General features: G+C 45.9%; 1 protein-coding gene across 2 annotated transcripts in view; it reads left to right on the forward strand.

Moving 5' to 3' along the window:
• The window catches only part of LOC104046462 (serum paraoxonase/arylesterase 2), a 24,161-nt gene continuing 3,007 nt past the window's right edge, over positions 1 to 21,154 (forward strand). Inside the window, exons 1-9 of one of the 2 annotated variants that reach the window (XM_064444601.1) lie at positions 1 to 142; positions 4,189 to 4,259; positions 9,913 to 9,968; positions 10,909 to 11,074; positions 12,242 to 12,368; positions 13,156 to 13,356; positions 17,535 to 17,616; positions 18,154 to 18,282; positions 19,230 to 19,398. In XM_064444601.1, the coding sequence (XP_064300671.1) occupies positions 69 to 142; positions 4,189 to 4,259; positions 9,913 to 9,968; positions 10,909 to 11,074; positions 12,242 to 12,368; positions 13,156 to 13,356; positions 17,535 to 17,616; positions 18,154 to 18,282; positions 19,230 to 19,388 (1,065 nt within the window). In that variant the 5' untranslated portion in view covers positions 1 to 68 and the 3' untranslated portion in view covers positions 19,389 to 19,398. Of the gene's footprint in view, positions 143 to 4,188; positions 4,260 to 9,912; positions 9,969 to 10,908; positions 11,075 to 12,241; positions 12,369 to 13,155; positions 13,357 to 17,534; positions 17,617 to 18,153; positions 18,283 to 19,229; positions 20,460 to 21,154 lie in introns of those variants that run through there. The other variant, XM_064444600.1, reaches the window with a different exon arrangement.

Consider the following 21,154-nt stretch of genomic DNA (forward strand, 5'->3'; position numbering starts at 1 on the left):
GGCGGGACGCGGCGGGGCCGGGAGTGGGACGCGGCGGGAGCGGGACGCGGGGAGCGTGGCGAGAGGCCATGGGGAAGCTGCTGGCGGTGGCTCTCGTCGGGATAGCGGCAGCCTTGGTGGCGGAGCGGCTGCTGGCCTTTCGGTGAGCCGCCCCCCCCCCCGAGCGCCGGGCGCGGGGCGGGGGTCCGGGGGGGCGGTAACGGGGGTGCGGGCAGCCGGCGGGTACCGGGGGAACTCGGGCGGGATGGGCTGCGGGGCCGCGGAGCTGGGGGTCGCGGTGCCGGCGGTGCGGGCTGGGGCCGGGGCGCCCCGCGGGTGGGGGCGGCGGGTGCACCCCTCCCGGCTCCCAGCACGGAGGCACCTCGGCTCCTTGTCTGGGGCGTAACTTCAGCGAATAGCTGCCCTTGCACAAGCACGGTTGCAGCCGGACGGGAAGGGTTAATCATCATCATCGTCGCTATCATCATCATTATCAAGGGAACCGGTTTTCCCCAGAGGACCACTAGGCACTGGCTTGCTCAGCGGTGCCCTTCGTATCCTCCGACGGACATAGGCTGACTTCAGGAGCGTTTGCCCAGCCGAAATGCCCTTTGCAGTAAGGCGGATGAGAAATCCTCCCCAGGCAGATGCTGGGGCCGGGGAGCCAAAGGGAGAGGGTGCCCTGGGGGCAGGGCGGCTGGTGCCTCTGTTTTTGCAGAGGCTGCAGTTAACAGGGATGTGCCAAAACCCATACCTGCGAATTTACCCCATCTCCAGCCCCTTGGCCAGTAAGTGGAAATCAGGTTGCCAGAAACTTGTATTGTCTACCAAAGCTGACCTCAGGATAACAACAGCCCCTGGGTACATGAGGTTTCCTCTGAAGGAGCACGGACTTCGATGATCATAAGTTGGGACCTCCCTTGCTGACAGCTAAAATGCCCAGCCGTACCATGCTCCATACCACACCTCGTATCATGAGGTGTGAATGTGAACACTGGTGTTACAGCAGCTACTGACCTGAAGGCTGCTAAACACATAACTCCTTGTTTCAGGCCAGAAAAGTGAAGTTGAATTACTGTGTTGCAAGGCAGCTACGTCATTATAATTTTGCTCACATCCACAAGGACTCCAAATGCCTGACTTCAAAGCAACGACATCCAGCTAATTGATCTTTGGGTGGTTAGTAATTGTAACTAATTACAGGAGGAGGGCTATACTCCCCGACCCAGGTACCTTGCGTAGGTGTGTTTGCATCTGGCACTAAATCCACCACATAACCACGGTGGTAACAGGACCCTCCTGCCCTGGACTTGCACAAGCTGGGATGACAGAGCTGGAAAACGCTTCAGGGCTTAAGCGGGGCGAGCTATTGCAAAGCACTGTGAGGAGCAGGGGACCCTGCATACCCCCTCCTCCCCCCCCCCCAATCAAATTTAAATGCCATATTGGGAAGCTGGTAAAGCAGAATCGTCTGACAGACACAGGATCGCCCAGTCCCTGTAGCTCTCTGTAGGTTTTTCCTGCATGCTGTGTTTTCAGCAAGCTGCAGCATAGCAGTGGTCTTAAGAAAGATGTGGAGTTTGGAAACACACAACTTCAGATAACAAAGTACTCTAAGATCATTCTATACAGCCTTGAGAAGAGAAACTGTGGGTAATGTTAACTCTTGCCAGGCCTCGCTGTTATCTAGAAGGCAGGAAGCCAGGAAAGACTTTTTGCTGTTCCTTCTGAGTTTGGTATGTTGTGTCTAGATAGTATGGCACAAGAATCCCTGAAATGCTTAAAAGGCAAGGCTTGAAGAACTATTACAAATTTAATTCTTCTTAAATCAGGTTTGTTTATGCATCTATTATACTGTTGATAGCTACCAAATGGACTGGAGTAGGGCTCGGGCAGCCGCAAAAGGTGAAGTTCTTTTGTGTTACCAACTCAAATTACACCGATTCCCCTACTGACACTTTGAATCGCTAATTCTTCTCTGAATAAAGGTCTGAGCTAATTTGTATCACTTAAGTGTGAATTATAGTGTGTTACTCTTTTCCTCAGAACAATATGCATATGATGTTATTGTTCATATATATATTTATATATACATACACAATGTTATCATTTCATAACACTCTGTGCTGATGTGGTCCTCAGCTTCCATACTGTGTTCAAAACAGCAGCATGCTTCCAGAAAGATGCTGACAGTTTGAAAAGAATTGGGAGCAAAAACAAAAATAAGAGGTCCTGTTGGGAAATAAAACCCCAAAGATCCGGGACTGGTTAGTCTAGAGAAGAGGAAAACGGAAAGAGAGAGGCCTTTGATTATGCAACAGGTTGATGCTGAAGGAAAGGGAATACCTGTGGTCTGTGTCCCATGAAGTGGGATAGGGGTGGAGGACTGACACTGGGAAGAGGAACGGCGTGGGAAAGGCTGTGCACTGGGGTTGTACCAAGTAGCAAAATTCCCGCGTTTTTTTGAAGTTGCATCCTCCACAGTTTGCAGGTCCATGGGTGTTTTTGTACGGCCAGTTAGTTATCTAGGGCATCTGGCTTAGTGGTTAAGGCTGTCTGAGCTAGACAAACGGACTCGTTTTGGAAAAGCTTCTATATATGCTGCAGGCTTGTGACCAGTGTCCTTTTGAATTACTCTCATTTCAGCCCATGAAGTGTTTCCCTGGGAATGCTGTCGGGATATTATCATCCCTCGTTAGCTGCTGGCTGAGTTGCTGCTGTGGCGCTGGGTGGCCTGCAGTCTGCCCAGGAAAAGCTGATGCAAATAGGAAAGGGAGAAGCCCCAAGAAGGCAGCAGTGCAAACTTTGGGCATGGTCACCCCAAGCCAGCCTCAGTGGGCCAGTGGGTTCAGCTGTGCTGGGATGCTGGGGTGGGACGGGGGAACTGATATCCCCCCTGTGCTGCTTGTGGGCTGGGAGCCGCTGTAATTTTCTGTTGGGGCTCCTCAGCTGCAGGAGAGGGCTTGGGAGAGTTTAACTTGGCTCCTTTCCCTTGCTGTCCTCTGCCCTTTTTGCCCTTCGCCTTTTTTTTCTGGCCTCGTGTTATCAACCTGTGTCAATGATACAGCACTGAAGCAATTTAGAATTCATAATTAAGTGATTAAAAAAATGGAGGACTGACATACCATACAGAGCTCAGCTGTACGCATATTTTTCATATCACAGACTGATACTGCTGTTTAGTTTATGTCTAAAACTATAACATAAACACAGCTAGGTTTTGCTATGGGATCTTTGCATTGAGAATTTCCTGTGGTTGGAGCAAGTACAGCCTCAACATGGTGTATAATAGGCATGCAAAGGAGTAACTACATTAGTTTAAAAGCTTTCTTTGGGAAAAAAAAAAAAGAAAAAGAAATATTCTAGTACACTCACTACCTTGACATTTTTACACAGAAACACGACATATTTGCTTATGGCACTGCGGGCCACCATGGTCAAACACAACAGCCCTGGTAGTGAGGTGTCTTTCATGTAGAATTGTAGACAACTTGGAATGGAGGAGATGGAGAAATAGGAACTAATGTGTAGCCGCCTGTCTGTACCTGCTTGTCCAGTAAAGCATGAGCCAGAGGTCGAATTTTGTGGGTATTTGGGAATGAAATAAGCACTGCTGAAGGATAATGCTCCAGGTGGGTACCAGGAGGGAAAAGGAAGGGTCAGGGTAATTGCTGAAAATCATACTACCAAGTCCTACCTGTTGCTAGGAATGGGTAGTCCTGCCTTGCAGTGATACCATTGCTACTTCTGAATGTGGACTAGGAAATGAAGAAAGTGCAACAGCTGGTGGCCTGGTCACCAAAAATAGCCAGTGGGTTGGGGTAGAAGGTCGCCCTCTCCTCATCTGAAATGTGGGTCTGAACTGCAGGGTGCTACTGTATTTAGGTGGCTGAGCCCTGAAGAAAGTGTGGCTATGTTAATTTATCATTTGAGCTGTGGTGGGTCACGAAAGCTTGTTCCTGAAGCTCATGAACAAAGTCAGGTTCCTGAAGATACTCAGTGTAGGAGAATCACTTAATCCTGGACATGTGTAACCATCACAGTGATTTGGAGTGCTGTTGTCAGTTCTGGGTTTTGCTTATTCAGTACTTTATGGCTGATTTGTTGCTCTGATATGGCAGACAATAAAAATAAGATAAAGCTATGCTAGGAATGTCACCTGTTTTAAAACTGGCTGTGTGCTGTTAACCCTCCTCTTTCCTCTTGCAGGAACAGACTAAATGCTTCACGGGAAATAGCCCCAGTAACCCTCCCGAACTGCCGGCTCATTAAAAGGATCGGTACGTGCTCAAAATAACTGAGTGCACTGCTTTTGTCCAACCTTATTTTGAAACTGCTTCTTACAGCCAGCTTCCAAGCCTGATCCTGAAAAGAAAGTGCTAATTTGATTTTCATTTGTTACTTGGACTTTGAGGTAGGGAGAAGCCACAGGAAGAAAATTATGCTGAAAAACTAGCTAGTTTGGTATAATACTTACTTGCCTTCGGTATTTAATGTTTCTGTTCCTGTTCTTGAAAATGAGTACCTTGCAAACGCTTCTCCTTTGCTCAGACACTTAGGAGATTATTTGGCTTTTAGAAGAGGGTGTGCTGGCTCTTCAGGCAGGTGCCTACAGGCGGCTGTCAGTTGATGGTGTCTGGAAGACAGGACATGCTGCAAGGGTGGAAGCTCTGCGAGCAGGCCACAGGCATGTAGCGAAGGAGCAGCTGCTAAATGCCAGCCAGGATCGCCCGCCTCATTTTGCAGAGATTTAGGAGCGGGCTGGTACCGCACCATGCAAACAGCAGGCAGGAGCTCGGTGCGGTTGCACAATTCAGCTGTGTGGTTTCAAAGAGCAAGGGGTCATATTTGTCATCCTAGTCTGGTTCGTGAAGAGGTTGAACAGAGTGACTGAAATGTTGACTTTGTACTTTGGGTCATGTGCTTAGTACATGGCAATGTTTCTGCCTCGTTTCTCTCCCTTTAGGATAACCAGAGTAACACATGTATAGCTTTAAAATTGATCACTTTTTTGTGTCTCCATTTCCCCCAAATTATAATTTTTAAACTTAATACAGGTTTAGTGGCCGGGGGGTTTCTCCTTCTTAGTATTTTTGGAAATGTCTTGAATTCTGTTGAAATTTGCCTGGAATTGTGCTTGTGTAAAAAGTCATTGTATGAGCTTTAAGAGCCTTGCCTTTGAGCTTGCTGAGTCACTGTGTTGCTTTCATAAATCTTCCTCTTCCTTGTGTCAGGAATCAAACACCTTTGTAAAGTCAAATTACTGCCATGAATGAGTGTGTGCAGAGTTCCTTTGCCTGAGGTTACGTGCAGAAGAAATTGCATTTGAAAAAACTTTCCAGGTCTTCTAGATTGAGCTGTAATTTGCTCATACAAGACTCTGAATAATGCTTGCTTCGTGGTGATTCATATAAAAATAATTTCTGAGTAATGCTTTTAAGCATATCAGTATTGCAATCTTTACAAGACTTTTTGGAAGATGATTGCACTGTTGAGGGAAGAAGGAAAGCTGAAAATCGCAAATACAGTTATGTTTAATTTCCGAACTATGTCTCAATTTTGGTGCCTGACATTTACATGGAGATTAGAAGAATTCTGAGAAAGTGGCTCTGCTCAGAGGTGGCAGCAGATCAATTTACAGAGGTTTTCTCTGCTTCTCGCTCTGCTCCTGTAATGCTCTCCCTTCACACGGAGCTCTGCACCTTGCCTTGCCTTTGCTCTGTCGTTTGCTGCTCTTTAGAAAAGCTAAAATGCCAAAAAGTAATTCAGCAGGTCCGATCCGGCAGAAAGAGAAACAACCAAGGATATGTGCAAACTTAAAAGTTGGTATGTTAATGCAAATGTCTTCCAAAATTAATTTAATATGACCGGGAGGGTCATATTACTCAGGGATACCAAGGAGCCCTGACATCTAGATGCTTCCCAGGTAGCACTATTTAGGCCAGGGGTTTTGCTGTACTCAGATCTGTAAGGTTGCGCTTGTGGGTGACTTTGTCTAAGGATATCTTTCTACACACACATCTTGGTCCTCTTGCCTTTAAAATGCTATGACAAAGTTGAATAAACAAGCTGTCTTTATTTTAATCTTTAAAACAGTCCTTCTGACCTCTTAAGTGGGATATAGGTAATGAGCCAGATCAGCTCTGAAACAAATAATCTCAAACTATCCATTCTGTACATAGAAGAACAGGTGTCTGGTACAGTCTGTTGTAAAGACGTTAAAAGTGATGCATCCGTAGCCAAGGAAGCAAACCCAGAGTAAATGGAAACATTCTCTAGTGGAGTGTTTTCTTTCTGCACAGTTCATGCTTTCTATGTCTCACTCTTTTTTTTAAGACTTTGATCTATTCTGCTCTTCAAATATTGCGCAACGTAAGCACAGATGCAAACATTGAACAAACCAATAAAAAACTGCAGCTTGTCCTAAACCTCATTCACAGATATGTAGGAAAGGCTATATTTGTAGAGTAAACAGTATCTACTGAATTATGTGAGTGTCTACTCATGTTACTGGTTTATAATAAACTCACCATATGTCCTGAACTAATTCCTGAAGTTCAAGAAGCTACTATAGAAATTGCTAGAAATACTTGCATCATGGGACAATTGATGGGATACAAGCAAAATACTCACTTGCTTTTGGACATGAAATCCAGGTGTTTGGGTTTTTTTTGTCGGATGCATCTGCAGAATACATCAGACTAAGATAATATAAAGAACAAAAAATGTAACGTTTTTAGGGTAGACAGTAATTTTTCTCAGTACCTTTAATTTTTTTCCAAAACATTACTTATTCAGATAATCCCAATGGTCAAGTTGGGCTTGGTGATACTATTAAGCAATATAGTGCAGTTAATTGATACCTACTAAATCAGCTCCTAACTCTCCTGTCCCATATAGCGCCTGCAGCAGCAGCCCAGAGCCCTCCCAAAACGGGGCCCACAGGAGAGCCCGGGAGCTTCCCTGCCTCCGGCTGTGCGTCTCCATCCCCTCCTCGCTGCTGCAGCGGTGCCAGCTCAGCAGGATCGTGCTGAATCAGCATTTCCCTGCTCTTCCGATGCTCACTCTCTCCCACACATACCAGGACCTGGCTGAGAAGTGGCCAAAATGTGCTTTGCTGGGCAGTTACTTTGGAAGTAGTTGGGTGCCCGGCCATCGCAACACTCCTTCCACCAGAAACTTGTACTTTTTAGGTATCTGCTCGCAATTAGCCTGCTCATCTTTCTGCTTGGCAGCCTCACTAATTCAGTAGCGATAAATGATTATCACTCTGTTTATTTGCTCACCAGTGTGCTCTGCCAGTAAAAGCTGTCTATCCAGCTCACGTCACCATGGTAATTGAGCCTCTCTGCACTTATGTTGTTCTCTTTGCAGCAATCCCAGGAAGTGGAGACTTGCTACTAACCCCGTCTTATAAATGAACCCAGACTTGGAGAGGCCAAGAGCTGGGGCAAAGAAAATGAGCTTGTTGCTTAAACCAGGGCATAAGCCAAGCTGGGGGAAAAAAAAAATCAACATTTTAGTTGGAAACTCAGGCTCTAAATGTCTCTGGGCACATTAGTGCAGATATCTGCCTCCTGCCTGAGCCCAGTCAAAATTCAGAAACAAAACCCAGGAGGTGGGGTAATGGGCTGGCTCCCCCCAAAATGCATCTTCAAACCTTTGGCTCTTAGGAAGGCAGGGCTGATTCACTCCTTAGTGTAATGGGGTGCAGAAGGGGCATTCTGAGGCTGAGGAGGAGCTGGCCCTGCCCCTGTCCCTCTGGGGCTGAGCTAGGGAGGAACTTGCCTGGATAGGTGAATTTGGACAGCTGGTTCCTCCCCACAGGGCTGTTTGGCAGCCTCAGGATAAATTATAGCCCAGCCGAATTAGTGCTGGGATAAATAGCAGGTACATAAAAGCAAACAATAAATCCAGCTTGAATCTGTAGGCACTTCCTTGGGAGGAGATGTGGAGGTGCCAGGGATGGTGTGACCCATGTAGGGTCACACGGGTGGTCTATGGCCAAGCAGGAGGAGGTGTAGAAAGATGGGACAAGTTGGGTGGAAAAACCTTTGTGTCGGTGGCTGTGTTAAAGAAAACCTGCAGAACAATTTATTCCTTTAAGCAAATGCTCCTGGGTGGGCTTCATCCAGCCATTGTCTGGAAATTGGCTTGTGGGGTATGCTGTGTCCGCGGGTGATCTGGAGAAGAGAGGGGGTGCTTCTCAGGGGAGTCGTGAAAAATGTGGGATGGCAAACGTGCTTCAGCATCAGACTAAAGGCTCTATGGAGCGTGCTTGATCAAAGCCTAAAACTGCTCTAGTCTTCTTACTAAAGGGATCTTTTCTTTTTTTCTTTTCTTTTCTTTTCTTTTCTTTTCTTTTCTTTTCTTTTCTTTTCTTTTCTTTTCTTTTCTTTTCTTTTCTTTTCTTTTCTTTTCTTTTCTTTTCTTTTCTTTTCTTTTCTTTTCTTTTCTTTTCTTTTCTTTTCTTTTCTCTTCTTTTCTCTTCTTTTCTCTTCTTTTCTTTTCTTTTCTCTTCTTTTCTCTTCTTTTCTTTTCTTTTCTTTTCTTTTCTTTTCTTTTCTTTTCTTTTCTTTTCTTTTCTTTTCTTTTCTTTTCTTTTCTTTTCTTTTCTTTTCTTTTCTTTTCTTTTCTTTTCTTTTCTTTTCTTTTCTCTTCTCTTCTCTTCTCTTCTCTTCTTCTCTCTTCTTTTCTCTTCTTTTCTCTTCTTTTCTCTTCTTTTCTCTTCTTTTCTTTTCTTTTCTTTTCTTTTCTTTTCTTTTCTTTTCTTTTCTTTTCTTTTCTTTTCTTTTCTTTTCTTTTCTTTTCTTTTCTTTTCTTTTCTTTTCTTTTCTTTTCTTTTCTTTTCTTTTCTTTTCTTTTCTTTTCTTTTCTTTTCTTTTCTTTTCTTTTCTTTTCTCTTTTTTTCTTTTCTTTTCTTTTCTTTTCTCTTCTTTTCTCTTCTTTTCTCTTCTTTTCTCTTCTTTTCTCTTCTTTTCTCTTCTTTTCTCTTCTTTTCTCTTCTTTTCTTTTCTTTTCTCTTCTTTTCTTTTCTTTTCTTTTCTTTTCTTTTCTTTTCTTTTCTTTTCTTTTCTTTTCTTTTCTTTTCTTTTCTTTTCTTTTCTTTTCTTTTCTTTTCTTTTCTTTTCTTTTCTTTTCTTTTCTTTTCTTTTCTTTTCTTTTCTTTTCTTTTCTTTTCTTTTCTTTTCTTTTCTTTTCTTTTCTTTTCTTTTCTTTTCTTTTCTCTTTTTTTCTTTTCTTTTCTCTTTTTTTCTTTTCTTTTCTCTTTTTTTCTTTTCTTTTCTTTTCTTTTATCTTCTTTTCTCTTCTTTTCTTTTTTCTTCTTCCTAGCAGGGAAAAATATTACAGGAATTACAGGAACTGGCAATATTGGAAATGATTACCTATAGTTTAAAGTGTGGTCTAACTCTTAAAGCTATAGCTGTTAAAGATATAGTAGGTTCTCTGTCACTTGAGAGCTTTAACTCAATATTTGGCAATGCACCTTAGTGAAGTGTCCCAGCTCAGCCAGGAGAACTAGTGTGCACAATTCCCAGAGCTGCCTTATCCAATCTGGGGCACGGTCCTGCCCTGAAAAATCTCACCATCTGCGTTAATTGCTTGGTGCAGAACACTATTGTCAAAAAGGTGGTGATTCATACCATGCTTCCCCGGGGCACCTGGAGCTGGGCAGGAGACTGTCCCGCAACTGTGGGGGCACCCCTAAGCCCCCAGAAAGAGGTGAACCCCGGTACTATTTCCTAGCCTGGCGTGCTGCTGCCTTCTGATACCACTTTTAATGTGATGCAAACTTTTCCACTGAACTTCATCGTTTGTGCAGTCATATCAGAGAGGGACATTCATGAGAGCTGGAACTGAACTAAAAAGGAGTTTTTTTGATGGGAAATATTTAAGGTCATCTGAATAATCGTGTTTATCTCTGTCTTGCAGAAACTGGTTCAGAAGACATTGACATACTTCCCAATGGACTGGCTTTTATCAGCTCCGTACGTGCGCACACCCCCTCCCCATGCAGGGGCTTACCTGCTTCCTTATCTGGAGAAGCCACAGGGGAAAAGTTCAGGACTGACTCTTTTTTCTACAAGGCTGGCTGGCTCCATAGGAATGGCACAGACCTGTGCTGGCTTACCGGTGTTTCCTTCTGGAGCTTGATCAAGTGCACTTCTTGACACCAAAGTGGTGGTGGTGGCTCTGACACATGTATCCTATTGCGCTGGCTTATCTGCCCATGCAACCTTGACTTTCTTTTATGCTGCTTCCTTGAAATGTTGAAATGTCAAAGCTCTCCCCTGTTAAGAATGTGTGTTAACGCACTACCTTTAAAAAAAAAAGTCAGATTTTGTGTGTTGATTTATTGTTTCTGATTTTTTTGTAGCCTTTAGGACATAGGTTTTCAAGCTTTTCTTTGCAGTCAGGATGGCTAGCGATTATTTTCTAAAACAAATGCCGATGTTTTCACCTACATACTCCAGGGACATCCAGGAGTCGCAAAATTCATGTCAGAAATTTCAGCTGGTCACACTGCTGCTGCTCCCTGTGGCTTTACCATGTTGGATGCATTGGGTGGTGCCATACTTCCAGTTTGTCCCCACAGCATGTCTGTTCACTGAGTGGTTTGACCTATGGGGAGCACCCACCTGGGTGGTGGCTGCAGTGGGTGGCAGTGGTGCCACCACCCAGGTGGTAGGTGCTGCCTTGGGCATGGCTCCTCATGCCCTCCACGCAGCTTGCCCCCGCTGCACTGCGATTACGGGCTTGACAGGAAGAGAAGAGCTGGTCCCTCTACCTCTACCGTGGCATGGCTGGAAGCAGAGGGATATCCTGATGTCTGCTTGCAAGCCCGAACAAGGGTCCAGAGTATTCAGACCTGTGGTGCTTCCCTTTACCTTTTATCCAGAATGATTTTCTTATGCTTTGATTTTACAGGGTTTGAAATATCCAGGAATAAAGAGCCTTGCACCAGACAAGCCAGGTGAAATATTTTTGATGGATTTGAATGAAGACAATCCCAGAGCAGTGGAACTAAGAATCAACCGAGGGTTTGATCTGGCATCGTTTAACCCTCATGGAATCAGCACCTACATAGACAGAGGTAAAGAGATCTTTAACTCGAGGTGGTGGCAAATCTCAGCCTAAAGAGCACAAACAGAAATCCCTTTGCAGCCTTGCATTGCACCCCCAATTGCCTGCGCTTGCTGGGAGAAAAAAAGTTTTTCAGGCTTTTTATCTTTGTTGGGCTCTTTTCTAAATGCCAGCTGCTAAAGCAAACACCTTTGCACACAACCTTAAGCTGTCTGAGATAGAGAGTTGCCCTATATATTGAAAGGAGAGAAAACATGGGAGAATTTTGAGGAGTTGAAAAGACACAAAGTTTATTTTACCGATTTATATCTGTCTCACCCTGGGGTCAAGGGTTTTGAGGAGGCACGTGCTTCACCGACTAGTAGTGACCTGAATGGAGATTCTGTGGCCAAACAGTAAATTATCAAAGCTCTGTAAATGACCAAAATCTCTGGTACTCTGTGGCCAAGCCACGTTCTCCTCTCCAAGACATGTTCTCCTATGGCAGGCTCTGACTACTAATAAAATACCCTTCATGCTCTTCTTCCTCTCTTTTTCACTGTCCTTTCACTGGGGACTTTAGCAGGACAATTAGAAGTCTGCAAATGTTAAGAGGAAGAGAAACAGTGCTGCAGCTTGACCTGCATCCATATACACTCACCCTTTAAGGGAAGGAGTTGGAGAGATCAGTGGGGGCTAATTCAGGGTCTCACCAGAAGAGCTGGGCAGAAGGACTGCAGCCTTACACAGAGCACAGGAGAAGGATGCTCCTTCAGCTTTCTCGGAGGATGCAGTAAATAAACCAAAGAGCCCAAACTGGCTGGGTCACAAGCCCTCCTTCCCAGCTGACTGTGGCTTTTCACACAACCAGTCACCATACTGCATCAGATTGCAAAACCCAGTGGCTTGGCCACAAGGATGAAGCCATGATTTCTTTCTTCCTTGGTAGAAATATCAAAAATGTAGTTTACACAGCCGTTCCCTGTAGAGTGAGCCTGGGAGAAGAGTAGCTGGAGCTCTGGATCCAGCTGCAGCGGCGTCCTGCATTACTTTGGTACTTGTCCTGCCTCTGAAGAGCTGTGAGAGAAGTGCACCAGACCCAACATGGGCTCTGTACTGGAGGCTACTTCAGAGCTGTGGGTGCTCAGCCGTGCAAACTGTTGCAGAGAATTCAGCTGTTTCCATTTCTGTTTTTAAGATGACACCGTGTACCTCTTTGTTGTGAACCATCCCCATCAGAAGAGCACAGTAGAATTGTTTGAATTTGTAGAAGATGAGAATTCTCTCGTGCACCTGAAAACCATTCAACATGACCTTCTGACAAGGTACTGGAGCCAAATACTGTCTTCCCCCAGAACAGGCTGCTTTGGTATAATCCAAAGTAGGATGATTTTGACTTTAGGGTAGTATTAATATGACATATTTTCTCTTTAACCAGCTTTCCTGTTTCTCTTATTGATTACTTCTTACCTGTGTAATCAAAAATTGTGTTTCTCCAATCTCTTCTGTAAATGAGATTTTTAATAGTTGTATCACTAAATCAGTCTTAAGCACCGCTGTGATTGATGCCAGTGAATTAGCTTGGCATCCATTTCTCTTCTCATGTAATGCACTCTCAGATCATTGCAGATTTGAATCTTCACATATTCTATTATTCTGAATTTGCTACACTGTAAAAGTAAATATACTTTTACCTTTTTTTGGTTGCATACAAAATCTTCTTGGTCTGTCCTACTGCAAAATGACTGTAAGATAAACAGAGCCTGATAGATAAAGTCATCACAACTCCTACCTGTTCTCTGGTTTCCAGTTGAATGTAATCAATAGAGAGAAAAATTTCCATGGACTTATGGACAGGTAGCCAGCTCTCTAGCTGATGCCCTACCGTCCTGTTCAGTCTCAGCATTGCACAGGGCTGGCTTATGTAAAAGAAAATAGAAGTAAAAAGGATCTAAATATCTCAGTGTCTATCTGAAGTACCATCTGTAATTGCAGCCCCTTTACGTCTGTGGGATGACCATGTCCTGGTTGGATTCTGGGCAGTCCTGCAATGCTCCTTCATACGTCTCATTTCATTCTTTTAATTATCTTTCTCTCTCTGTATTTTTTTAGTGTGAACGATATAGTAGCTATGGGACCAGATAGCTTCTATGCTACCAATGACCACTACTTCTCCGACTTCATCTTGATGTTCTTGGAGATGTTCTTGGGTTTAACTTGGTCAAATGTTGTTTACTACAGTCCAAAAGAAGTTAAAGAAGTAGCAGCTGGGTTTTATTCAGCCAATGGAATTAACATTTCACCTGACAGAAAGTAAGTTTCTCCTTGCCTTAGATTTTGTTTGATCACACAAAAGAATCTGGAAATCCTAATTTGTACACACAGTACCTCTGTGGTCAAGTGTCTAAACTGGCTCATGTAAGGCAAAGTGCTACATGTACAATGTAAGTGATACAGAGGGTTTGTAGAACAGAAGTCATGTGTCTTGGTCTCTAACTAGAGGCGATGTTTGCTGCTTTGCGTGTAGTTTATATGCAATAAGATCAAAGGTTGCTGCATTTTAACCAGTCAATACAGAAGTTTGTGTGCAGTGCTTGCAAGGATTATTGGGGCAGGATTTCTGCAAGTGGGGAATGCTCTACAGTCTTAAAGTCTGACTCAACCATTCCTGTGGTGTAGACAGGTGATCTTAGGAAAAAAAAAACAAGCATATTTGTGGATCTCATGATCCAAGGCCTGCTTTGGTGTTGTAATGGAAGATCTGGCACAGTGTTAAGCTACATTAGCGTCTCAGCGGGTTGGCTTCCATTCAGTGCCCTGTGGCCTGCTTGCAATGTCTGTTGCTGTGTGAGAACTGTGAGCTGGCATTCCTCACGGGAAGAGCCGGGCTTGCACAGGAGGATCTGACTGGTCTGTCAGTTTGACTGGTGAATATTACCTAGGGGGGTTACCTATGGAGAGTCGGTCAGCCCCATGCATTATGATCACCTCCGTTAAGAAGAAAAGGAAGGTAATTGTTGTAGGCGATTCCCTTCTGAGGGGGACAGAGGGCCCAATATGCCAACCAGACCCATCCCACAGGGAAGTCTGCTGCCTCCCCGGGGCTCGGGTCAGAGACGTTACTAAATAACAACCCTGGTCTGGTACGTCCCTCTGGTTACTACCCGCTCTTAGTTGTGCAGATGGGCAGTGATGAGGCTGTGGAGAATAGCCCAAGAGCAATCAAAAGGGACTTCAGGGCACTGGGGCGACTGGTTGAAGGATCGGGAGCGCAGGCAGCGTTTTCCTCAATCCCATCAGTGGCAGGGAAGAACAATACTGAAAGGAACAGGAAGACTCATCTGATTAACACATGGCTCAGAGGCTGGCGTCATTAGTGGAATTTTGGTTTTTTTGATCATGGGGAGGTTTACATGGCGCCGTGCCTGCTGGCGGCAGATGGAGTTCACCTAACTCAAAGGGGGAAAAGGATTCTTGCAAATGAGTTGGTGGGGCTCATCGAGAGGGCTTTAAACTAGGATTGAAGGGGGAGGGGGATGTAGCCAGGTCCACCAGAGAAGAGCCTAGGGGTGGCATGCCAGGGTTGGGGGTGAAAGTGATAGCATAGCTCAAGTGCATCTACACCAATGCACGCAGCATGGGCAACAACCAGGAGCAGCTGGAAGCCATTGTGCCGCGGGATAGCTATGACTTAGTTGCCGTCACAGAGACATGGTGGGATGACTGTTAGGCCTGGAGCGCTGCAGTGGATGGCTATAAGCTCTTCAGAAGGGATCGGCAAGGAAGGGGAGGTGGTGGAGTGGCTCTGTATGTTAGGGAGTGCTTCAGTTGCATAGAGCTTAGTGACTATGATGATAAGGTCGAGTGTTTATGGGTAAGGATGAGGGGGAAGCCCAACAAGGCAGATATCTGGCCGGGGGTCTGTTATAGACAACCCAAGCAGGATGAAGAGGTAGATGAACTGTTCTACAAGGAGCTGGAGGAAGTATCACAATCAGTTGCCCTTGTTCTAGTGGGGGAGTTCAGTTTACCAGATGTCTGCTGGAAATGCAACACAGCAGAGAAGGAACAGTCTAGGAGGTTCCTGGAGTGTGTGGAAGATAACTTCCTCACACAGCTGGTAAGTGAGCCTACCAGGGGAGGTGCCTCGCTTGACCTGCTGTTCACAGAGAAGGACTGGTGGGAGATGTGGTGGCTGGAGGCCATCTTGTGCTTAGCGACCACAATATGATTGAGTTCTCGATTCTTGGCGAAGTAAGAAGAGGGGTCAGCAGAACTGCTACCATGGACTTCTGGAGGGCAGACTTTGGCCTGTTCAGGGCACTGCTTGGGAGAGTCCCTTGGGAGGAAGTCCTGAAGGGCAAAGGAGTCCAGGAAGGCTGGGCTTTCTTCCAGAAGGAAGTCTTGCAGGCGCAGGAGCAGGCTGTCCCCAAGTGCCGCAAGACAAACTGGCGGGGAGGACAACCGGCCTGGCTGAACAGGGAGCTTCTGCTGACACTCAGGAAGAAAAGGAGAGTCTACTGCTTTTGAAGAATGGGCAGGTAACACAAGAAGAGTACAGAGACCTCGTTAGGTCTTGCAGGGAGAAAATCAGGCAAGCAAAATCCCAGCTAGAACTCAACCTGGCCACTGCTGTAAGGGATAACAAAAATGTTTTTACAAATATATCAACAATAAAAAGAGAATCAAAGAACATCTCCATCCTCTATGGATGCAGAGGGGAACACTGGAACTGAGGATGAGGAAAAGATTGAAGTACTAAATTCCTCTTTGCCTCAGTCTTTAACCATCAGACCAGTTACCCCCAGGGTATTCAGCCCCTGGAGCTGGATGGCAGGGACAGATCACAGAATAAACCCCCATTATCCAGGAGGAAGCAGTTTATGACCTGCTGAGACACCTGGACGCTCACAAGTCTATGGGGCCGGATGGGATCCATCCAAGAGTGCTGAGGGAGCTGGTGGAGGAGCTCGCCAAGCCACTCTCCATCATTTACCAGCAGTCCTGGTTAACAGGAGAGGTCCCAGATGACTGGAGGCTTGCCGATGTGACGCCCATCAACAAAAAGGGCTGGAAGGAGGATACGGGGAACTACAGGCCTGCCAGCTTGACCTTGGTACTGGGGAAAGTTATGGAGGAGTTCATCCTGAGTGAGCTCATCAAGCATGTGCAGGACAACCAGGGGATCAGGCCCAGTCAGCATGGCTTCATGAAAGGAAGGACCTGCTTGACCAAACTGATCTTCTATGACCAGGTGACCCACCTAGTGGATGAGGGAAAGGCTGTGGACGTTATCTACCTGGACTTTAGCAAAGCCTTTGATACCGTCTCCCACAACATCCTCCTAGAGAAGGTGGCGGCTCATGGCTTGGACTGGTGTACTCTTTGCTGGGTAAAAAAATGGCTGGATGGCCGAGCCCAGATTGTTGTGGTGAATGGAGCTAAATCCAGTTGGTGGCCAGTCACGAGCAGGGTTCCCCAGGGCTTAGTGTTGGGGCCGGTCTTGTTTAATACTTTTATCAATGATCTGGACGAGGACATCAAGTGCACCCTCAGTAAGTTTGCAGACAACACCAAATTGGGTGGGAGTGTCAATCTGCTTGAGGGTAGGAAGGCTCTGCAGAGGGATCTGGACAGGCTGAATCGATGGGCCAAGGCCAATTGTATGAGGTTTAACAAGGCCAAGTGCTGGGTCCTGCGCTTGGGTCACAACAACCCCATGCAACACTCCAGGCTTGGGGAGGAGTGGCTGGAGAGCTGCCCGGTGGAGAAGGACCTGTGGGTGCTGGTTGACAGCCGGCTGAACATGAGCCATCAGTGTGCCCAGGTGGCCAAGAAGGCCAACAGCATCCTGGCTTGTATCAGGAATAGTGTGGCCAGCAGGAGCAGGGAAGTGATCGTGCCCCTGTACTTGGCACTGGTGAGGCCACACCTTGAATACTGTGTTTGGTTTTGGACCCCTCAGTACAAGGCGGCTGTTAGTTGCTGTAGTGTGTCCAAAGAAGGGCAACAAAGCTGGTGAAGGGTCTGGAGAATGTGTCTTACAATGAGTGGCTGTGGAAACTGGGTTTGTTTGGTCTGGAGAAGAGGAGGCTGAGGGGAGACCTTGTCACTCTCCACAACTACCTGAAAGGTGGCTGTAGTGAGGTGGGTGTTGGTCTCTTCTGCCAGGTCACTAGCGATAGAATGAGAGGAAACGGCTTCAAGCTGCATCAGGGGAGGTTTAGATTGGCTATTAGGAAAAATTTCTTCACTGAAGGAGTGGTCAGGCGTTGGAACAGGCTGCCCAGGGAGGTGGTAGCGTCGCCATTCCTGGAGGTATTTAAAAGACATGTAGACGTGGCATTTCAGGGCATGATTTAGGAGGCATGGTGGTGTTGGGTTGACAGTTGGACTTGATGATCCTAGAGGTCTTTTCCAACCTTAACGATTCTGTGATTCTATGTGTCTGCTTATGCATGCACATTGCTAAGGGGTGCTTTCTTTTGCAGGTACATCTATGTTGCAGATGTACTTGATCATAATGTCCATGTTATGGAAAAACATGCTAATTGGAATTTAACCCATGTGAAGGTAAGGTGCTGCTCTTCCAAAAAAAGAGGCATATATGAATCTCGGACAGATTAGTCCCCTTAGTCAAGAACACTTGAAACTTCAACCTGATCATGTGTGAAGTTCTGGTCTGGATGGGTCTTGCCATGGGTTTGCAGAGGTGCTGTGCACCCCGATAGAGAGCTTCAGGTCTCCCACCCTCGCACCAAAGCAGAGAGGGATCCTTGGCCGTGCTGTATAGCCACAGCAGAGGTCTGCCTCGGTCAGTGTGGGTCAGTCCACAAAGCACTGAAGTAATGAGCATGAGCCTAGGTGTGAATGCAGCCCATGGGGGAAGCTTAGAGCAGCAAGGGGGTTTCTCACACCACAGAGGAGGGGATGAAATATACTGGGGGAAAAGAAAAAACAGAATATGAACAATATTTTTTTAAAAAATTAGTCTAAGTTATGTCAGATGAGAGTCTTGGACAAGTCTGTTGATTATGTTATGGTTTGCTTCCAGGACTTCTGATTGCTTTAACACCTCTCTTTTTCTTCTTTTTCCTCTCTGATGGATAGACACTGCAGCTGGACACTCTGGTTGACAACTTGTCTATTGACCCTCATACTGGAGACATCTGGATAGGATGCCATCCCAATGGGATGAAGCTGTTCTACAACGATCCTGAAAATCTGCCTGCCTCTGAGGTGCCTTTTGGGGGATGTCACTGGTCTCTTGGCTGTGTCTGTGCCAGAAAGTTGCTCTATTCAAATCACCCCAGTATAACTTAACGCTGCATTACATAGAGAAGAGCCTGGCCAGCTTTTGTGAAAGCAAAGACTGAACTGGCTTCCAGCTTGCAGCTCCTGCTGTTAAGTGGAAAGCCTGAACAGCGCGTATACTCACTAACAAACACCTATTCAGATCCTTAGGCAACAACCGAGTAATTTCCACCCAGTAGTTCAGTCATTCTGGACTCCTCAGGCAGCTTTCTGTGCAGCTGGGCCACGCAATCAGATTTTGATGAACTGTGTTAATTACCGAGCCTGAATCTCTTTGCCAAACAAAAAATGATTGACTGAGTGCAAAGCATGACCGGAAACGTTTGCGCTGGAATGATTTATCTGTGCAAGTGTGGTTCATCAGTAGGTGACACTGTAATTCTGCTTTCCTTCTGAAATCAATGAGGTACTGGCATCAGCGTGCTAGTGGTTGCGGGTGCAGGTGGCTGGTTGGTGTCCGTTTGATTTCGGCCGTGTCTGGAGCTTCCCATAAGACACTTTTCAAAATTATGTTCAATAGCAGTAGATTTATGATACTAGGCAGTTGTTTACTCTGTCTGGAAAAAGCATGAAAACAAGAAGATATCAAGTAACTCTTAGGCTGGAAAAGGCTGCGCACATGCCTAGTGCTGGGGACGACTGCCTTACTTACTTACTTACTGGGGTGGAGTCTCTGTTATACACCCACTTAAAAAAAATAATCTTCGTGGACTGAAGCAGAAATTGTGGCCCTATCACAGGAATTATTTGGTTGCAGTCAGAAGCTGATCAACCTAACTAATTTGTTTAAGTTAACGTACTGATGTTCCCTCCGTCCATGGAGGATTTTCACCTGTGGCTGTTTCAGCAGATGTATCCCCCTCCTCCGACAGGTCCTGCGCATCCAGAACATCCTCTCGGAGGAGCCTGTGGTGACGCGTGTCTACGCCGACAACGGCTCTGTGCTGCAGGGGAGCTCAGTGGCATCTGTCTACGAGGGAAAACTGCTCATCGGCACAGTCTTCCACAGAGCTCTCTACTGTGAGCTATAGCTTGTCGCGGGTAAGACCTGCTGCAGTGGAAAGGATTTAATTCCTTGGGAACTCACTTAGTTTCTGCTAGATTTGCTAACAACAAGACTGTTCCAATAAAGCTTTACTAGAGTCATGGAAATGTATTTTATCCTTCCTCTCCAAAATGAGAGTTTTATGCAATAGTGAAGGAAATGTAATTGAAGGTGAGAAATTAGTTTATTTGTGTAATGAGGAGGAACCCATGTCAGTAGCAAAGGATAACCTTGAAGTTCAAATTCAGAGCTGACATTGAATTATCTGTTGTGACTGGATTTCTGAGTTTGGTTGGGTTTTTTTTTGTTTTGTGGTTTTTTGGTTTTTTTTTTTGGGGGGGGGGAGTTTGTTTCTTTTGGTTTGGTTTTGGTTTTTTTTTTTCCCCCAGAGAAAACTGATTTTGTAAAGGAGAATTGCTAACTACCAATGAGGTGTGCTTTCTTGTTACCGACACCTGGGCTTTCCCAGTGACTGTGCTAAGGGTTCTTCTTCCAAACCTTCCTGTTGGCTTTCCCTAATGCTTCTGAAATAGCTGGAAGGAGAAAAAAATGTAATTTCAATCTCCTTTCTTCCCTCTTCCCACTTTAAAGCCATTTCCTAACGTTACTTCAGTTGAATAAATCTGTCTTAGTCCTACTGGGAAAAAAGGTGGGCGTCACTTTGGAGTGGCTTCTTACTAAGTCTTCCAAAGGGAGTTTAAAAAAAGCCTTTTTTTAAAAAAAAAGAGTGGGAAACGACTCCCAGGCACCTTCAGTTAAAAGTGCATTAGCAATCACTGTTGTCTGTCACAGCAAAAGGAGCATTTCTGGGCGCTTTGCCACAGTGACTACCCCCGAGTGTTGGTCATGCCTGCTCTGTGTTTAACTTCCAGTCTGTACGGAGCCGATTCCCGCTGTGCTTCTGTACAGCAGGCACCCGCTTCACGTCTATCCAGCGGCAGTTACTGATAACATTGTGCACTGCTAAAAGACCTATCCAAATTTGCATCCGCTGGTGTTTTTAGGATGGTGTTAGTTAGCAATCACTTGCAATAAACTGTATTGAGTGTCCTTTGAAGCTGGAAATCAGTTTTGTGTTTTCCATTGTGCACAGCAAGACACTATTCTGGCAGAAGCCCCTGTCTGAGCCACCACTTCGTTTTCTGCCCGTAGAGCAAGCTCTCCTTTCGTTAGGATAGATGTCCCTACTCACAGAGCAGCTTCTGCTGCTCTTTTTGTACTCTGAGTTCCCACCTCTGATCACCGCTCTGGTTTTGTGAGAGACGCTGACACCCAGCTAGAGGCCCCGCGTTAGCAGTGGCGGCTCCCCTGGCAGGGTTGCCGCTGTGCTGCCTGCACTGACACTTCTGAGCGGCTTGGCTGCCTCTCCAAATGGTGTCACCAGACAGATCTTCCCCGGGGGCCGCCACCCCCTCTGCATCCTTCAGCTGATGGGGTAGCGTTTCCTTGCTGCTGTTCTTCCACCGCTGTGTGGGGAAAAAAGGCAGGCTGCTCGTGAGGAGAAGGAGCCAGTCCCTGGGTGCCAATTGCAACTCTGGCTTTGCTGTTCCTTCCTGCAATCTGCTTCACCTCCAGCCATGGCCCCCTCTAATCTGGAGAGTACATGGAAAATCCAGTACTTTGAAAACACAGGAGCACTTCTGCCTACAGGATAGAGCCAATGACCCGCTCTGTAGCGGCCCAAACACCAAGACAGAAGCCAGAGTATGTGCAGACCCTTTTCAGTCTCTGAGTTTTGCCGTTCTGGCTGAG

This window comes from Phalacrocorax carbo, chromosome 2, assembly GCF_963921805.1.
Source record: "Phalacrocorax carbo chromosome 2, bPhaCar2.1, whole genome shotgun sequence".
Taxonomy (NCBI): domain Eukaryota; kingdom Metazoa; phylum Chordata; class Aves; order Suliformes; family Phalacrocoracidae; genus Phalacrocorax; species Phalacrocorax carbo.